This window comes from Tamandua tetradactyla, chromosome 15 (genome assembly GCF_023851605.1).
Source record: "Tamandua tetradactyla isolate mTamTet1 chromosome 15, mTamTet1.pri, whole genome shotgun sequence".
In the NCBI taxonomy this organism is placed as follows: domain Eukaryota; kingdom Metazoa; phylum Chordata; class Mammalia; order Pilosa; family Myrmecophagidae; genus Tamandua; species Tamandua tetradactyla.
Genome location: NC_135341.1, coordinates 64,523,926 through 64,543,806, shown reverse-complemented (window position 1 = coordinate 64,543,806; position 19,881 = coordinate 64,523,926). Strand labels below are relative to the sequence as shown.

Here is a 19,881-nt window from a genome sequence, read left to right as displayed (position 1 = left end):
AAGGCGTGCGTGCCTAAACTCTTAGCAAGTAATTTGCCACAGGGAGAAGCAAGTGTTAGCCCAAAGGAAAACCCCTTCTATGGGGTTTTCTTTTTTCCCTTTAAGCTGATCACTTTTTAGGAGGAGTTCCCGCTGCATTCTCTAGTCCAAAGTCCTTGCCACCAGATTACCATCTTTTCCACCAATCTGCCAAAGCCTTCATTGGAAAAAACTTCCTCTCTAGTGTCCCCATATGCATTCAGTTCCAGTAGCTCCCTGCGCCCCCATTTCGGACTGGCTTTCAGGATCCAGTTCCCCAAACCACTTCAGGGAAAATTCACACCCTTAGCCCCCTTCCCGGGTGTCCGGAGGAGGCGCCGGGGTGGGAGTCGTGTGGACCGAGGGGGCCGGGATTTTCCGGGGTCCCCGGTGTCCTCCTCGTGTCCCCCACCCCGAGGTGTGCAGGGGGGAGGGGAGCGCGGGTGGGTGGGACTGGGCCGTGTGGGGGAGGGGTGAGGGCGAGGAGGAGGAGGAGTGTGTGTGCGAGCGTGTGTGGCTGGGGGAAGCCATTGCCTGTTTAATAGTTGCTGTTGCTGCACTTCCGCTTCTCTCCCAGCGAGAGAGACACGAGTGGCCAGGCCCAGCCGCAGCCGCAGCAGCAGCCGCCGCGGCGGCACGGAGGAGCCAGACACAAAGAGAGGTACGGGGATCCCCCCGCCGCCTGCCGCCCCCTGGCCGCGCCGCGGGGCCTCGGGGACACCCCTTGCCGCCTCTCCCGACCCGCGCCGCCGGGACCGCCGGGCACGGGGTTGGAGGGGGACGGCGAGGGGCCCAGGAGCCCCAGGGGTCCGGGGCCCGCCCGCGGGGGATGGGTAGGGACCCCAGGCCGCGTGGGGTGCGGGGGCAGCCCGCGTCGGGGGCGGGGGGGGGCATCGTGGCTCGAACTGTCAGCGCTGCCCCGGGAGCCCCCCACTGGCCGCCGAGGGGGCCGGGAGCGGGGGGAGGGGAGTTGGGGGAGCCCAGTTTTCCCCTGGGGTGGGGGCCCGCGGGGATTAGCCCTCCTGGGAGGGCGGACTCATTGTTATTCCTTCGCTGCGGAGGCCGAGTTTCCCCCCACCCCCACCTCCCCAGGGGTGGCGGTCGGGCGTGGGCTCGGGACCCTCAGCCGCGGCCCTGGAGCCCGACTGGGGTGGCCCAGGGGCAGGCCAGCAGGGAGGGGCGTCGGGGCGCAGCGCGTGGCGGGGGGGGGGGGCTTGGGCCTCGTCGCCCCTGCCCCCGCCGGCCTCTCCCTTCCCCCACCCGGGCACCAGCTCCCCGCCTCCGTCCCCCCGTTTCGGCTTCCTCTCTTACTCCTCCCTGCCCCTCCTCTCTTCCCGACCTCGCTAAACTCCGCTCCTGGCCGCAGCACCTCGCTCCGGCCCCCGGCCCCCCGCGACCCTCGAAAAGCCGACAAAAACAGCCCCGAGGCCGAGCGGCCGTCGGGACCTTCCCCCCTGCCCGGCCGAAGCGCCCAGTGCCCCCGCCCTGTCCTGCTCCTCCGCCTACTCGGCCTCTCCCCACCCTGCCCCGAGGGGAGCCCCGGGGGGCGAGGGAGGGGCCGCTTGCTTTACTGCAGACCGTTTTCCCACCGCGTCTCCGACTGGAGCCAAAAATAAACAAACCCGCCGTATCGGATTTGCAAAAGCCTTAATGCGGCTGGAGACTTCGAAAAGCGAGTGGAGGCCGGTGGGCGCCCGGGGGTGCACTCCTTGGCCCGTGCTCTCCTGACAGCGCCCGAGTTCCTTTATTTACACCGGCTGTATGGTTTGTTTCTGTTTTGTTTCCCTCACCCTATAGGGGCTGTTTGTGGGGTGGGGTGGGGGGGTTCGCTATGTCGGATGACGATTCGAGGGCCAGCACCAGCTCCTCCTCATCTTCGTCCTCCAACCAGCAAACCGAGAAAGAAACAAACACCCCCAAGAAGAAGGAGAGTAAAGTCAGCATGAGCAAAAACTCCAAACTCCTCTCCACCAGCGCCAAGAGGTACGGTACTCTTCCCACGCCCCCATCCCACCCCCACCCCGGAGGCTTCCTATTTTCTGAACCTTCTCGGCTTGGTTTGGTCTGCCACCCAAGTGAAGGCAATTTAAGTGTCCTTCATGGTTGTTTTATGTGTTCTTAAAATTGAGAAAAGGGCCTTAGAAGCCCTCATTACTTTCTCTCTGGCTTCTTCTTTTTCTCTTTTAATTATTGTCCATATGTAGTTTCTGTGGTTTGCCTCTCCTATATCTTATTGAGGTTTGTAAGAATCCTCATTACCTTTAACAGTGACCCCCAAATCTGATTTCATATTACTTGTCCTCTTAATCACTGATCTGTCACCCTCCCTACAGCTGTCATCCCTCTTGTTAATTACTAATACCTGCCTGGACAACTCTGTATCACAGTGAGTTCTATTACCCTCTCACTTCCTCCTCACCTGTTGCATGTATGATCTTTTTTGAATAGAGCTTTTTCCGCAAATTGCATAAGGAACAAATAACTCATATCAGTAAGGTAGAACATTTAGGAGGTGAAAATATGTTTTTAAAAAGAGTTTTCTGTTTGGAGAGTTGAGGGAAATGAGTGAATAGATGATTGTAAGATGGTTATTGTAGGTTGTTTTGCTATTTTGTTCTTGTTAACCACATTTCGGGAAGACTAAACGTTTTTTTTCATGCTGTTTGCTCTTGTGCTGCTGTAAAAGATTGCATTTTTCCCCAAGTTGAGTCTCTCATGTCTCAACTTATGTCTCCTCTTATGTCTCTGGAACTAGCTACCTTTTACCTCTGTCATCCCTCAGTAATGTCCTCTGATTCTCATGACCCTTACAATAATCTGGGAACCGCCAGACACCCTTTCATAAGTCTTCTGTTCTCAGTCGTTAAAATATAAAGTGGTAAACCAGAAAGACTTTAAGGAATCCCAAGTGGTAAGTTATATAGGGGATTTCTTTCTTAAAGGAATTTAAAATAAAATGGAACATGAAGCTTTAGATCTTTCTGCTGAGTAGTCAGCCCAGAACTTGGAGTTTGAGAGTTTGTTGTCATTCTGCCTGACTTGAAATTTGAAAAGTTGGTAAAGCACTTTGGTAATCTAACCATGGGCTGATGAAGGAAAGACTAGCTTGTTTTAATGGTGTGTATGTCTTGAGTTAAATGGTAAAAAAGATGCCTATGCAAGATTGTTCCCATTTTCAGAGGGTTGGCTTGATTGCATCTCAGCCTCCTACAAGTCTTAATGGGCCTTTATTGATTAGCGCTGTTGCTGGTTCTCTCAGAACCCCGGACATCTACCGTGCCCAGTTTGGATGGGTCTTCCTTGACCCTGGACAGCTTCTGGGCTCCCTGATCCTCTCTCAGGCTGTCTTTGGCCTGATCTGCCTGAGGCAGGAATCTTGCTTTAGGTCATTAGGTGTTTTTATATTTTGCTGGATATTTCTGTGTACATGAATATATTTGGGGTAAAGGCACAGGTACCAAATGTAAAATAATTTCCTTTATGTCAGTAAATTACAGAAAGGGAGATTTTTCACTAGACACAGTTTGTCCATTTGTATTAAGGAAGTTAAAAGCTTATTTGGAAATGGCTGGAAAAGAGGTAGGTGTAGAAAATGAAAGGTGGGAAGCCTCAAATAGTAATTTTACCCGCAAAGATAGCATTAGTGTTTTTTTTTTAACAATGATTTTATTTCTCTGGATATCTTGCTGAAAGAGTGGCTAATAATGTTAAAACAGAACCAAGGTTAGTAGTAATGGTAAAAAAATGAGCTAGGGTGAAAACTGATGTTAGTGGGACCCTGTAGAGATTGCTCTGTGAATATATTGGTTTGGAAAGTATGTGTTGCCCATAGACTCAGAAGAGGCAAGTATGCCAGGAGATAGAGTGGAAAAGAAGCCTGAATTGGCAGACAGGAGGTTATTAACTGCACATTGGAAAGTGATTTCTAGTCTTTAGGTAGAGGAAAGTCCCCATTACTTTGTGAAACATAGGTATGAATTACTCTTGAAAATCTTTGCCCATTCTCTGGAAATGATGCAAATACTTGTTTTAAAGTTGAAGTGGATAAAGCTGTCTGGTATTACACTCTTCAGGCATTAAAAAAGCAACTACCTTTTCAGTGAATAGTGTACAGGAGAAGTTGAACTGACAAGTAGAAGTGAAGTCATTATGTACTTTAATGTGTGTTGTGCTCAGAGATTTTTGCCTGTGTACGTGTGTCTTAACAGTTAAGATGCAGGTAGAGAATCAGGAAGCGAAGTTTCCAAACTTTCAGTCTAACATGTAATATTGAGTCAAACAGCAGGCACGGCAATGAATGTCTTAGAACTCAAATACTTATTGGTAATAGTAGAATTTAGTATAAGGACACAGATAAAGAGATGTCAGCAGAGATGGTGAACAAACACTTCTCTTAAGTTGACCAGATTTGTAAGGGTCTGAAAATGTCCTCAAATACGAAGGCTTTAAAGAACTTACTCAATTGCCATTATTAATTTCTCTGTACTTATAAATAGGAAAAAAAAAGCCTTTTAAAAAACCTATTTCCCCAGAGCAGCCAGCCACCCTTTCTACCCTCAGGAAACCTTTGGAAAGAGAAAAGCACCCATTGTAATTCAAATTGTGTCATGTGCGTGTGTGTTTAGTTTTTTATTTTACTGCTGCCTCTGCGAGATTTCAAGTTGTAACATAGCCTTGTAGAGCTTTGTATATTAGGAGGAGGAAAGGTTATAAAAATAGAAGGCACTGTTTAGAAGCTGGAAGAAGCTTAAAGGCCCCAAACTTTGTCGTCTGATGCTCCCTGAGCGCCTAGGTAAGCGGAAGACAAAGGCCAGAGCTTGGTGTAAACTGCCTGGTGGCTTCGGCCTAAGAGTGGGGGATGGGACGCTTTGTGAAGTCGAGGGCCGGTACTGAGAGAAACTGAGGCTCCTGGGTTCTGTGTCGAGTGTGGGATGGCGAGGGAACCATGGAGAAGGAAGCGGGGAGACGCTGGGGGAAAAAGCAGGTCCGGAAAAGTGGTTTGAGAGTCCGAGCGAGTTTGCCGGGCGGAGGCCGGGTGCACCTGTGCGGCCGGGGGGCTGGGGGCGGGCCCTTCGGGAGGGGGCGGGCGGTGGAGTTCGCGGCCGGGGCCTCGCGCGGCGTGGGGGCCAGAGGTTCCGCGGCGCCGTGGGAGGCGGGTGGGGAGATCGCGGAGCGCTCAGCCGTTGGGCACCCCTTCCCTCCCTGGCCGCAGCCTCACCCGGGCTGCCCCGCGCTCGCGCCGAGGCTCAGGGAGGCCTGGGCGGCCGCGGCCAGGGCGCGGACTGCGAGGGTTCGCCTTGCTGCCTGGGCTATGCGGCCCCAGCCACGGCGGCCAGGTCAGTCAGGGCCAGAGGGGCCGCGAGGGGAGCGGCCATGTTGACTTCGTCCCCGAGGACTGGGGAGGCCGTGGGGGGCGGGTGTCGGCGCGTCCTGGGACCCTCAGCCAGGGGGCTCCCCGCCTGGGATGGGCGTGAGGCGCCTGGGAGCGCAGCCGCAGCCCGGGGCGGACTTCGAGGGGCAGGGGTCCGGAGTCCATCCCACTCGCCCCACGGCCCTGGTGTTGTTGGTCCAGTGGAGAGGAGGTGCAGGGGAAGAGAGAATGTACCCCGATACATTCTAATATAATTCAGGCAACTAGTCCTTTAAAGTGAGAAACCTTAAGGTGATTCGCTAGGTGGAAAACACCGAGAATAGAAGTGTCTTCGTGTGTGAGGCAAGATTCGAACTCAGACGTTGTAGAAGAGGCTCCGGAAGGCAACTCGTTACCTCCATGAAGCTCGTTTTCCTCCGCGGACCTGAAGCTTTTGATCTGTAGCTTCCCTATCCCTCAGTAGAATCCAGTTGTTGTGGCGGGTGGTTGGATTTGTGGGCCAGACCTATCTAGGTGTTTCATAGGTGGGAAGCTACTAAAGCCTAAATGTCTCTTGTGTTTCTGTCCTTTCTCTGGCTCTAGAATTCAGAAGGAATTGGCAGATATCACTTTAGACCCTCCACCCAACTGCAGGTGAGCTTTCTTAAATATTTTTTTTCTTAAGATTCTAGTAACCTCTATCGTGGCCTTTCTTATTACAGATTTTTCTTTTAGTTAATGCTTGTTTGGTGCTAACATGAAGTAACAGCTGAAATTTATTAGCCCAAGTGTCATGTTTTGAGGAGCTCTAACAAGCTTGGTACTTTGTTAAAACTAAAAGAGAAATAAATGGATTTATTTGTGTGGACACTTTTACTATAAAACAGAATTGCAAAATAAAGGTGTACCTTGCCTGATTGTGAGTCTTTGACATGTCATTGAGGACGATGGAAAGCCTTTTAGATTTTGGTTTAGAAAACTGCTTTGCTATGTTAATCTCTTATTAAAACTCTACTCAGCTAATAGAGCGTAGAGGTAAATCAAACACTGGGTCTTTAAACTTATTCCAATGTGTATAAATTTGTGTTGGATATTTGGCAGGCCAATTCAGGAAATAATTTATGGCCTTGATAAAAAGATTTGTTTTAAATTATTTTATAGATTTAAATCCTTCCACCAGCGTGTTTTTCCTCTAGATTGTTTTACTCAGACCATATGCATGTGTGTGTTTCAGTTTCAAAGCAATTTGAGCCTGCTTTCAAAAAGTTTGTTGATCAGTTAATTTTATTTAGAATAGCCATTTTGCTATTGCTGAGCCAAGGTGGAAGACTTGATGACTTTACTAAATCAATAATGAAGTAAGGAAGGAGTCATTTATTTAAGGGAGATTAATTGTTCAGCTCTATAACCCTGATAGTTTAATAATTAAGTATAACATTTACCCTAGTTCTCTTAAATGATTGGCATTGGAATGGAATGTGAGAATTCAGAAATGTTTTAAACTTACAAGTAGAGGTAAAAGAAGTTATGAATAAGAAAATATTCAGTGGCCATTTGCAGAACTTAAGATGAGTATATGGAAGTGTGAAGGTTAAAGAACTAAATGAAATATTTTGCTTAACACTGAACTTTCCAAGCTGATTAGTGGATAAAATGAAAACTTTAAAATCACCATTTTGGTTATATATGTTTTTAAAGTAAATGTGTTTTACTTTAAGGATGTGGGATGCTTTTTGGTGAATCTTGCCCTGTCTTGTAAGGGAAGTTATTTTGAGTTTGAAGTGCTCTTGAACTATAGTTTGTAACTGAACCACTTAATCATTCTTGAGAATTAATTATTCTTATTTATGGCTAATAAACATAATAAACATTGTTTCAGACTGTTGAGAAAGTGGATAATTGGGTTTGATTAGGCTTAGGGTTGTGATATTTTTCTCTTTTATTTTTATAGAACAGTTGAGACTGGAAGCCTTTAACTTATAGTTCCCCTTGGTTGTTTGTATTGAATCCATGAACATTCCCCATGACAGATTGGTGCTGTTTAGTTATTGCTCCTGTTTGGAATGGTGTCTCTGTGCATTTCTTGTGAGTTCATACAGCTTTCTCTGGTGAAATTATAGAGTTTTTTAAAGCACAGTTTCAAAACTTACAACATTTATTAAAACATTTAATGGCTTTCTTGTGACTGTCGATCAGTTTAAAATTGTAAACAATTTTGAAGATTTTAATGGGTTTAACCCCTTAAAAAATCGGTTGTGAGAACTCGATTTTATGCATGATTTTTATGTAAACCCACAACTTCTCTAATAAGAAAAAATTAAAAAGGTTGACTACTTGCTATTTCAGTTTCACACCATTTTAGCTGCTTTCACATGTTAGAGATTTCTGTTGCTGAGGCCATGTAGAACTTTTCATGTTTGGAACACCCTCCTTAGTTACCCCTTCAAGCTGTAACCCTTGAACATTCTGGGGAATTACCAAACTTGATGACTGTTGAGGGGAGTGGGATGTGATGAAACTTGAATATACATAAACATTTCGAGAAAAATCTCTTCAATTTAAACAAAACAAAACACGAGACATCTGTATGTTTCAGGAGAAGGTAATTATGTTGTCTTTAAAGATTGCTTTATTTTCTGAAGGCATTTCCCAGTGGTACCATTTATGTAATATGGATTATAGCTCCTAGTTTTGGTTGGTTTATTAGTGTTATTGTCTTAATCTTATACAGTAACCCCCAAGAGTCAGCTTACTTAAATAAGTAAATTTTGGGTTGGTATCTATGGGATATGTCTATGGGATGGAGTTATTCAGTAGCTTAATGTACTTTATTGCCAGAGATGGAAATAGATAACTTAGTTTGGAGATACTTTTTGAAGTTGGCTTCTCACTGAAATGTGTGAGTTAAATGCATGAATGTTAATATTTTTATGACCTTTTTCTCTGTTACCCATAGCTTGGTTCTTTTTGGCATTATAATTTATCAACTATAAATTAGTTATAGTTGTAATCAACTATAAATTATATTTTGAATGAGTTTAATAGTTTTCAATTAATATGTCATATGCATTAACCCTTTTTAGTACTTTCTTTCATCAGTCAATATCAATATGTGTCTTTTATTTAAATACATTATTAAAATATAGCACCTGGAAAATAGTAATCTCAATAAATGGTTGGTTATTGCAAATCAGTTGGGGTATTGCTTAAAGATGTACTTTTTTGTGTTCACTAATTTAACTCTTAGAAAAAAACATTCTAATTTGAGATTACTGAACAAAACTGGGAGAGGCAGTTACTATAAATATGTTATACTCTATGAAAACAGATATAAAGTTAAATCCTTGATGTTTATTATGTTGAGTAGAATTTTTTAGAACAGAATGCAGAATATATTCAGTGATCAAGCCAAAAGTATTTTAAGTACCTTAAAATTATATTACCATATAAATTAAATTCTTAGTTTTGGTATCTGAATTATTTGGGAGGGGGTTTACAAAAGAAAGTCTCCCGATTCATTGTGCATTTGGTTAGGGTTTTTTCCCCCCCTTTCTATTTTGGCTCTATTCTTTTATGAACAGAAATATTGTATTAACTAAAGTAATCGCTCCTTAAAGCATTCCCTATCTTGGATTGTAAAATTATGGCTTTTAGATAGCTGATGAACTCTGGGCCAGGAAAGTCATTTTGTGGCCGTTATTTATAGCTTAGGGTTCAAGCTTTTCTAAATTGACTAGTTATGGCAATATAACTAGCCTGTAGACATAAATGTGTGTAGACAATATGTCTATACATAATAAATGACATATTTTGCTCAAGCCCTTTAAACTTGAGATTTTACATATTGGATACATTTGTATTAGTAAACTACTTATATAGCAACTTGAATCCAGAAACCTTGAAACCTAAGGAAAAAATTCATTGTGGTTTTTTGTTTTTGTTTTGATATATCTAATTTAGGATAAAATATATCTGAGAAATCATTAAACATTACAAGCACAAGGGAGAATAATAATTTAAAAAAATGTTTTCTTTTTATTTAATTTTATTGCATTTTGACCATTATTTTCTGTTTCTTGAATATGAAAACTCAAATATCTAAATAAATGCTTAGGTTTAAAAAATTTTTTTCAAGCTTTTTTTTTTGGAGAACTGTATTGTGTAATTAGCTACAGTTTGTTTTGTAGTTTACGGGTGAGTTGCACTTTTACAGATTGATTTAAAGGTAAAAGTGAAGAACATTTAAAAATCTTTAATGCCATTTTCTGAGAAGTTAATTTTCTCCCATTTCTTTTCCTTGTCTATTTAAAGGGCCTGAACTGTCTACCTCATTAGTGTTGTGAAGTTCAAATGTGATTAGACTATACTGTTTGAATTAGATGTGATATTATTAGAATTTTCTCACCTATTTAGCCTCCTACTAAAAGCTCATCTTTCTAACTAATGTTGTCTTTTGTCACTTGTATTTATTTTTTTGGATGCATAGTCTGGGAATGTCACTTGTATTGTAAATGTAGTTTCAACCCATTGACAGTAGAACAGAAATGCATGTTTTAAAAACATTCAAATGCAGAAGTTTGTGGCTTTTTTTGATCCTGCTCCTTGCACTTTATATTAATTCTTCCAGATAGTTTCTGTGCACTTATACACTGTTGTATTTTTCTAGCTCAGCCTCCTGAGTTGGTGGCAGTAGTAATGAGATGTTAATGTAGAAGTGGTAGGCTGTTAGCCGGTTTAGAATGAGAAGAGACCCTTTTCCTTGCGATCATAGAGTTCAGTTTGTTATGATTGCTTGTTTGCATAAAAGAAATGGATTCAATGGAACTCACCCTTAACAAAATCCTGTATCATCTTATGTGCTGTAAAATGTTCTGCCTTTAAGTCTTTTATTTGTCTGATATTTTTAAATGCACTAAAGATGTAAGTATGACTTAAGCATCTCAGGGATTGTTTTGTGTGCCTTTCATCTGGAGTGTTACTGCAGTGTGTGTGCCTTTATGTGTGTAAAAGCGATGTTGAAAAATAGAATCAGAAGGCTGAAGTGATGATACAATCAAAATAGCACCCAAACCGTCAGGATCAAGTTCTTGGAAATGAGATCATTACTTGGGGCCTTATTGAATGGGGAGGAAGGAAACCTATCCAGAAGTGAATAGATTACCATATGAGTACGAACTCTTATGGCTGTTAGGTTTTCGAAAAGACTGTGCCCTGGGTTGTAACACTATACTGTTATTAAAATATTGTTATCAGTATTTTGAGAATAATGCTTATAGCTTAGCTAGCAAGCAGCACTTCACTTTAATGATTCTTGTACAGAATGCTGGTCTTAGAATCCTGATACAAGTCTTGAGTGCCTTTGGGCATAAAAAGGCACTGCATTAAAAGAAATGTATAATCTAGTAAGGGCAGTGAGAAATAGACAACAAATTTGAATACTACTTGGAAATATAAGTATTATTTGAAAAGTAATAAATGCAAGTACTATGTTATGAAGGTTCAGAGGGAGAGATTACTTTCTTCTGGATGTGAGGGGTCATAGTTGGAGCCACTTAGTGATCTGGGAAAGCTTCATGCAGGACATGAGGAAGTGGAGTGGGGAAGAGTAGGGGGAAGAGTTTCGTGGAGGAAACTGAGCAAACACAGCAGAGGAAAGGTAAGGGACACTATTCAGCAAAAGTGAATAAATCTTTGGCTGAAGGGTAAGACAAGAGGGAGGATAAGTAGGAAGTAAAACTTGTGTTTCTCAGTGTCAGGCTAGGGCTTTGAAGAATCATTGAAACCTTTTGAGCAGGAGTTGTTTTGTAATTAGAGTTGAGTTTCTGGATAGAGACGAATTGAGGATTGATTAGAGTATGGTGGAAACCAGGAAACTTTGAGATTGCTGCAGTAGCACAGGTGGGAGGCCACGAGGGCTTGGGTGTATAGATGGTGGCCATCAAGAGTGTAGAGGTGAGAGAAGTAGAAGAATGCAGAGAACTTGGCCAATGATTTTGATATGGAGAACTTAAAAAGGAGTCAAAAGTTATTTCAGATGTTGGGTAAAATGGTGGTGCCAATACCAAAGTAGATAAAGCAGGAAGGTGAACTGGCTTGAGGGAGTCAGGTTTAGACTGCCCCCCTCCCATTAAAAGCACATCAATTATTTACTTTGTTTGTAATATACAAATGCTGAGCATATTGCTACCACTTAGTAGGCACTCTGTGAATATTTGCAGTTTGACTATATATTTGAGTTTATTAATCATTGAACCCTCAGATTTACCTAGTTTAGATTAGATTAGAAAGTACAATATAAACTTCCTAAAAGGCAAGGGCCATGACTTCTGTCTTTAATCCTGACCATAAATGTCTTTTTCCCCCCCAATTTCTTTGAAAAATACCAAACCTACAGAAGAGTTGAGAGAATAGTATAGCAAATACCCATTCTTCACCTAGAGTAACCATCTGTTCAAATATATATATCTTTTATACATTTATTTTGTTGAATGATTTGAATGTAAACCACAGACGTCATGATATTTCAGTGTTCTTAGGTTTAAACACGTTGAATTTGAGGTGGGTTGATGGGAAATCCAGGTGCTGAGGCTGAAATTGGCTTTAGGAGTCCAAATTAGATTTGAAAGTTTGGGTGGTAGGTAAAGTGCATGAGATTGTCAAGGTGAAGAGGAGGATTAAGAAGCATGAGAAAATAAAGAGGAATGTTAGAAGAAAGAAGCAGAGAAGTAGGAGGAGAGCCACAAGGTCACAGAAGTCCTAGGGAGGCTAACAGAATTTTCTCCTTGGGCTTTAAAAGTGTAAGAACTTAGGGCGGGCCACGGTGGCTCAGCAGGCAAGAATGCTCGCCTGCCATGCCAGAGGACCCGGGTTCGATTCCTGGTGCCCGCCCATGTTAAAAAAAAGTGGAAGAACTTATAAATATGCTTTGTAGGCTGAGAGTTAGAAGCAAGTAGAGAGGAAGAGAATGGAAATGCAAGAGGGGAAGATGTAATGTTTTAAAACTCTACCTTAAAGAAGGGCGTAGAAGTAGGCTTGAGGTCTTAAGTGGAGAGTATATGCTTAGAAAGATTGGTAGCTTGGAACTTTGACATAATGATAATATCCGAGAGGATTGGAAAGATTTTTGATGCTTGAGTAGCACTCCAGGAGGCTTCTTATTTATCACTAAAGAAATAACATCTGCTCCCAGAGTTACTCTGTTCTTTCTTTCCCTGTAGACTTTAAATTCCTTGAGAGCAGAGATTATGTGTTTGCACACCCCCTGTCCAAGAATGAGTAGGTAAACAATACATATTTGTTTAATTATAACATAAGCAAGAAAATCTAATTTGTATCTGTTGGTTTAATAGGACATCTTCATTACCTCCATTAGAAGATAACAGAAAGTGTGGGGGAATTTCTGTAGCATTTTACAACTGTCTGTTTCCGGCAGTCTTTCTCAGTTGGCACCCAGTTTTGGCAATTTTCACCTTCCCAGACTCTCAGAGGAACTCTGGACTTCAGTGTGATAGACATCATCTATTCTGCAGGATAGACTGAAAAGATCTATAACATAAATATAAACGCCTCTAATTTGCATGTTTTGATTTTATAAGATCACTGTTTTGCCAGCAACTAGCATGGGTCTAGTGAGGGTGTTAAATTTGGTTTCCTGGACAAGTTCTCCAAAGTCCTAACGCTGTTTCAGATAGTTATGTTAGTGATGCTGGCACCCATCTGAGACATATGACCCATTCCCCAGTGGAGAAAAACAGCATTTCATAATAAGCCCATTCTCCTATGCTGCTATAAACAAATGACCTAGTAACTGGTGTCAGAATATGCTTCTAATCCTCTGGGAAACTTCCTACTCTGTAGGCTTTGTAAGAAGCTCATCAGAATTTCTTGCTTGAAAAGCATAATCCAGCAACTGTTGTGTGTTAATGGCTCTTCTGTTGGAACATATATGTGAGTGATTATGTATTGATTTGTAGAGTCCATGATACACTGCATAGGTGATAAACCTGTAGAGGGCCAAGGTGATGTAGTAGGAAAAGTACTACGCAAAGTCAAAGATTTTCATTAAGAACAGCATAATTTAAAGTTGTCTCTGGGTTTTACTATTTGGGGCAGCATGCTATCCACAAATACTTTAATAAAGTAGTCAAAATCTGAATTCTGTCTGCTTTCTCAAGAAGTGCTGACCTGAATGTTACAGAATAAAGTGAAATGCCAGGGCAAAGTAAAGGGACTGGTATTATCCAGCTCTTCACATAGCATTCAAAAGAGAATTTGCCACAGGTGTCCCGTCTGACTTGTCTGTGGTGACCTGTGTCAGAAATAAATTTTGAATAGTAATGATCAAGACATCCCAGTAGGGTCTATCACCATTGAAATGGTGATCATTATATTTAATACCTGGACATAAGGCGTTTGTATCAACTTAAATTCAGACTGTTGATGTGGGGTGACCACCACTAAGTTTCACACAAAAAGACACCAAAGCACATTTTCGAACAGGAATAGAGCAGCTTAATATGATCTTACTTGGGGAAAAGTTTTAGATATGATGCAACTCAGGAAGTCAGGATTATGATTAGGAAGCAGTGTTGTACAAGAATGACAGCACCGTTAATAAATCAGCTCAACATTAATTTATTTAAAATATTAGTGTCTGCTGTGCCAGGCATTGCTGTGTGGATGATAAAAAAAAAAAAAAACAGACCTGGCCTCTGAACTGTGGAATTTGAATTTTAGTAGTTAATACAGACAGCAACCAAGTAACTACAAGTTGTGTTGGCTAGAAAGAAAGAAATTAGGGTGCAGTAATGGAGAATAATTTTGGGGATATGTGGGTGGGGTGGGGTAGTGGTACTTAGAGACAGCTTCCCTAATAAGACATTAAAACAAAGACCCGAAAGATGAAAAGGAAAGTATTACCTTTGTGAAAACCTTGGAAAGCATATCCCAGGGGGAAACACGGAGAACCCCCACCCCAAATGGAGGGGAGTGGGGTGATGCAGGATCATGTAAACCATGTTTGGATTTCATTCTAAGAACAGCAGGAAAGCATTCAGGGTTTTGAAGCGAGGAAGTGACACTATCTTAGTAATGATTTAAGGATTTTTCCACCTTCCCTGCTTGTGTGGGAAATAGCTAGAGTGTTAGAACACGATATTTGAAAGAAAATAAGCGTTCACCCGATTGTGGAGAAGAAAAGAATTTATTCACAATCTTGCAAGAAGGGATGTCCACCTGAAAAATGGTGGTCTGCGCCAAATAGAATGCCACAGGTATTTATATCCTAAGCCTAGCAGGCAGGACCCTCCCCTGTTTCTTTGCTGATTGAATATTCCAGAAATTACAGCCTATCCAGATTGTCTAATTTGAACTTCCTGCCAAAGGTTCCCTCTTTGTTTACACCTTACATTTCAATGACCTTGACCTTTCTTATTTAAACTTTGTTTCTACCTTTTTCATGTGTCAATTCTAGGCCTAAGTCACAGGTGCTTTCCTTACCTGCTTGCAAAACAGTTTGAGTTATTTTGCAGCCCTTTCCTGAGCCATATTATGTGAAAGCTAAACTTAATTTTCTTACATAGAGGAAGGCAAGAGTGGAAGAAAGAAGACAAAAATGAGGTATTACTCTTTTCCAGGTAACTGGGATTATGGTGTTAGAACACGTGGACCTGTTGATAGATTGTGTGTGAGAGCTGAAGGAAAGGAACAAGGATGACTCCAAGTTTCTGTAAGATGATGGTGACATTTTGTTGATATGATGAAGACTGGAATAGGACCCAGGGTATGTGTGGATGTGTTGGGCTGCAGGAAAAGACTTTTGTATATAGGTTAAGCTTGAGATAAATGCCCATGAGACATGCAAATAAAGTGTCACAAGTTAGATATGCGTAGTTGGGACTCAGGAATGTTTTGAGATCAAGAAAAATGTATATTTGGGAGTCATCACCGTATAAGGGCTCATGAGTGTCTTGGGAATGCCTCTAGCTCACCTAAAGAGAAAAGATGTTAAGTGAGAAGAGGATCCATCCTGGGTTCTACAGACCAGGGCAAGCTTGCAAAGGAGACAAAGATATGTGAGGAAAAAAAATCAACAGAGTGCAGTGTCAGAAAGCAGTGAATGCAAAGTGTTTTGAGATGGTGATCATTAACCCTAAAGTGATTCTGTAAGGTGGAAAAAGATGAGGACCAGCAAGTAGCTATTGAATTTTACAATTTGAACTTTGCTTGTGGTCTTCACAGGAGCAGAATAAATCTAGAGGTGATACAAGAAAGGTAATGATTTTCAAGAGGGAATAGGTGTGTTTATGTTATTCTTCCTTGTTAGAATGTGTCATTCTATTTATCCAGGGAAGTGATTTGGTATTATCTAATTTTTCCACGTTAGGGCATGATTTCTTAACATTGTGTATATTATTTTTTTCTGGGGAGAAGGCAGAAAGGTTAGCTTCTGCTTTACTTGGTTAAAGTCCTTCGTGGTCTTTATGGCTGTTTTGCTAAAGCTGCCGAAATGTAGTATACCAGGAATGGGTTGACTTTTATAATGGACATTTATGAGTTTACGAGTTTACAGTTCTAAGGCCATGAAGATGTCCCAGTTAAGGCATCATCAGGACTATACCTTCTTTGTCATTGCTTTCAGCTCTTCTGGGTATATACCAAGTAGTGCTATTGCTGAGTCATAGGGCAACTTGGTATTTAGTTTCCTAAGGAAACACCAGTCTTCCATAGTGGCTGCACCATTATACATTCCACCTATACCTTCTATGAAGAAAGGCCTCTGGCATCCGGAGTTCCTCTGTCAGATAGGAAGGCATGTGATGGGCATCTGCTCGTCCTTAACATGGGTTTCGTTACTTTCAGCTCCTAGTTCCAGTGGCCTCCTCTCAGTGCGTCTGTGGGTCCTCTCAGCATCTCCGGGGATAGCAATAAAATTTCACAGTACATTGTAACAAGTACTTAGATTTCAGAGTATAGATTTCAGAGTGGTATGGGTTACAATTCCACAATTTTAGGTTTTTCCTTCTAGCTGCTCTTAAGACACTGGACATTAAGAGAAATATCGATTTAATGATTTAGCCATCATACTTACTTGCTCAATCCTATCTTCTCTTATAAATCTTCCTCATTGCGTGTTTACTTTTAACATTGCATAAGTTATTTGTCATATTCAATATTTTTTATCCTTTTAAGTTGGCTTAAAAGGATTTTAAGTATTGTGTTAATATTTTTTGATGTACCTGGAATTCTTAGAGTATCATCTTGCAATCATTTATCAATCACTTAATTTAATTCAGATTATACTAGATACTCTTGTTTCTACTTGAGTAATTGAGATTGTCCCTGTTGCTAAGATTTTTTTTTTTTTTGTCGAGACACAGACTTGTAAATTACATGCATTAAGCCAGGGGGCAGTAAGATACTTAGAGTTATTGCTGAGTGCATTTAACAGTTTTAATCTAGGAGAATGTCCCATGATACGAATGTTTATTTTAGTACTTCCCATCAGAGCAGTGTGTGCGCATAGCAGTTTATGCATCAAAACACAGATACTAGATCCCTGTTCAAATGTGTAGGAGGGATTGGAGGAAATGTTGAGCAAACATCCTAAGTGATGTAGCTGGTGTCTTTTTATTTACACCGCAAGAGTTAGCAAAGTGCTACATTTTTGGTAGTCTCAAAAATGTGTATATATTTTCAAATTTATTTTATTTATTAAATGTACCAACATAGAAACACAAACATTCTTATATAATCATTCCATTCTACATATATAATCAGTAATTCACAGTATCATCACATAGTGGTATATTCATCATCATGATAATTTCTTAGAACATTTGCATCAATTCAGAAAAAGAAATAAAAAGAAAACAAAAAAACTCATACATACCATACCCCTTATCCCTTCCTTTCATTGATCAATAATATTTCAATCTCCTAAATTTATTTTAACATTTGTTTCCCCTATTTATTTTTAATCCATATGTTTTACTCCTCTGTCCAAAGAAGCATCAGACACAAGGTTTTCACAGTCACATAGTCACATTGCGAAAGCTATATCATTATACAATCATCTTCAAGAAACATGGCTACTGGAACACAGCTCTACATTTTCAGGCAATTCCCTCCAGCCTCTCTGTTACACCTTAACTAAAAAGGGAATATCTATTTAATACATAAGAATAACCTCCAGGATAACCTCTTGACTCTATGTGGAATCTCTCAGCCATTGACACTTTGTCTCAAAAGATATGGTATATTTTGTTGAAATTAACTTTGTTTAGGAGTGATTTCTTTGGATTATGGTAATTTTTCATATTTTCAAACAATAAAGAGATTATATTCCAAAATGTATGAAAGTAAATGATTGTTTGGAGAAGAAATTATTTATGGTATTTCATTCTAAATAGCTTTTGCATAATGTCTAAATTAAAATTGATTAACAAATAAGAAATTGTTTTTATTTGTGTGACATGAAACTTCAGACTTAGAATTCTGGTGCTGGATATCACTGGGTGAGATAGAGGCAGCCAGTGGATCATTTTGCTCGACTGAGTCAGTGATGCCGAGCTGTCAGGGAAAGGGAGGGGTGGCAGAGTTCTGGGAGAACTGAGGGTAGAATTAAGGAATTTTCGGGGTTGGGAGACATTTTTTTAGTTAAGAATATTGGTTGGGATCACAAAAGTGTTAGCTACTGCCGTAAGGAAGTGAATGCTGACATGTGAAACCAAAGTTTTCTTGAGCATAGGGAACTTTGCTCCTCAAATGATTAAAATTTCTCCTAGCACTACCTATAACTTTTCCTCCTCTATGGGAGTACATCTTAGCTTTTAAAGGTAATTTATATGAATTGGCTTTATAAACATTTATTTCTCTGCAGACTGGTAGCCCCCCCCCCCAAAAAAAAAAACCAACACAATTTTTCTTCTTTAGAACTTAGTATTTTGAGATGTTGTCACATTCAAAGTCTATTATATAGTAACTATTGTCAAGTGTTACATAACAGTTCTGAAATTAATCACATATCTAGGACGCAATTCTTTTTCTTTTTAGAAATATTTTTAAGAAATATCCACACATATACAGTACAGCCATATTATACAGTCATTGGTTCACAACATTGTCACATAGTTGTGTATTCTTCACCATGATCATTTTTAGAACATTTGCATCACTCCAAAAAAAGAAATAAAAAGAAGGAAAAAGAACTCATACATCCCATACCGTTTACCCCTTCCTCTCATCGACTACTAGGATTTCAGTCTACCCAATTTTTACCCTTTAATCTCCCCCTATTATTTGTTTATTTTGTTATCCTTTTTTTTTTTTTAACTCATTTGTCCATACCCTGGATAAATGGAGCATCAGACACAAGGTTTTCACAACCACACAGTCACGTTGTAAAAGCTAGTTAGTTATGCAGTCTTCTTCAAGAATCAAGGCTGTTGGAGCATAGTCCAGCAATTGTAAGTACTTCTTACTAGCCTGCCAATACACCATAAACTAAAAAGGAAATATCTGTATAATGCCTAAAAATAACCTACAGACAACCCCTCTGAAAGTTTCAGCCACTGAAACTTATTTTATTTCTCTCTTCCCCTTTCTGGTCAAGAAGGCTTTTTCATTCCCATGATGCTGGGTTCCAGCTTATCCCCTGGAGTCAGGGCCCACTTTGCCAGGGAGGTTCACACCCCTGGGAGTCATGTCCCACATAGTGGGGAGGGCAGTGAGGTCACCTATCAAGTTGGTTTAGAGAGGACACATCTGAGTAACAAAAGGTTCTCTGGGAGTGACTCTTAGGTATAATTATCAGTAGACTTAGCTGCTGCTTTGTAGGGATAAGCTTCATAGGGGCGAGCCCCAAGATTGAGGGCTCAGCCTATTGAATTGCTTGGCCCTACTGCTTGTGAGAATATCAAGAATTCCCCAGATGGGGAAGTTTGATATTTTCTCCGTTCTCCCCAGTTCCCCAAGGGGACTTTGCAAATACTTTTTGATTCTCTGTCCAGATTACTCTGGGATACATCGGGGCATCACATTAACCTGTACAAACCAATGATCTCACGCCCTATTCAAGATTGCATGTAATTATGGGGTTCAAGTAAACTGACCATACAAGTTAAATTATTTTGCACCAAATAAATCGTCTCTCCCTTTGATCTTGCACAGGGATTGAAGTTTGAAAATAAGGGTCATATCATCCTTTACCCTTATTCTGAGTTACCTTAGTCCTATCCAGATCAGCTTCATTCGTATCTCTAGACGAAGTCTGATCACTTTTTCAGCTTTTTACACAGTTACTGAATAGGGTAATGCTGACTTTCTTAGCTTGAGAGCGCTAAACGCTTGAGTCTCAGATGTCACATAACCACCCAAAGTTTCAGGGAACAAGCACGTTATATACAAATAGCTCAGTATCTCAGAATTTAAAAATAAAAATGTGTGTTACAGCTTCTAAATATATGTGACTGCTGTAAGAGCTTACAATCTAGGAACCGTTATAATAGGTCCCA

The 19,881-nt window shown here is 41.0% G+C and overlaps 1 protein-coding gene across 6 annotated transcripts in view; it reads left to right on the top strand.

The window, feature by feature from the left end:
• The first annotated feature begins 328 nt into the window (after positions 1 to 328).
• UBE2E1 (ubiquitin conjugating enzyme E2 E1) overlaps positions 329 to 19,881 on the top strand; it is an 88,446-nt gene continuing 68,893 nt past the window's right edge. Inside the window, exons 1-4 of one of the 6 annotated variants that reach the window (XM_077130020.1) lie at positions 329 to 436; positions 596 to 679; positions 1,816 to 2,001; positions 5,972 to 6,022. In XM_077130020.1, coding sequence (XP_076986135.1) covers positions 1,850 to 2,001; positions 5,972 to 6,022 — 203 coding nt within the window. In that variant the 5' untranslated portion in view covers positions 329 to 436; positions 596 to 679; positions 1,816 to 1,849. Of the gene's footprint in view, positions 437 to 574; positions 680 to 1,663; positions 1,783 to 1,815; positions 2,002 to 2,061; positions 5,003 to 5,692; positions 5,830 to 5,971; positions 6,023 to 19,881 lie in introns of those variants that run through there. The other 5 variants (XM_077130018.1, XM_077130015.1, XM_077130014.1 and 2 more) reach the window with 5 other exon arrangements.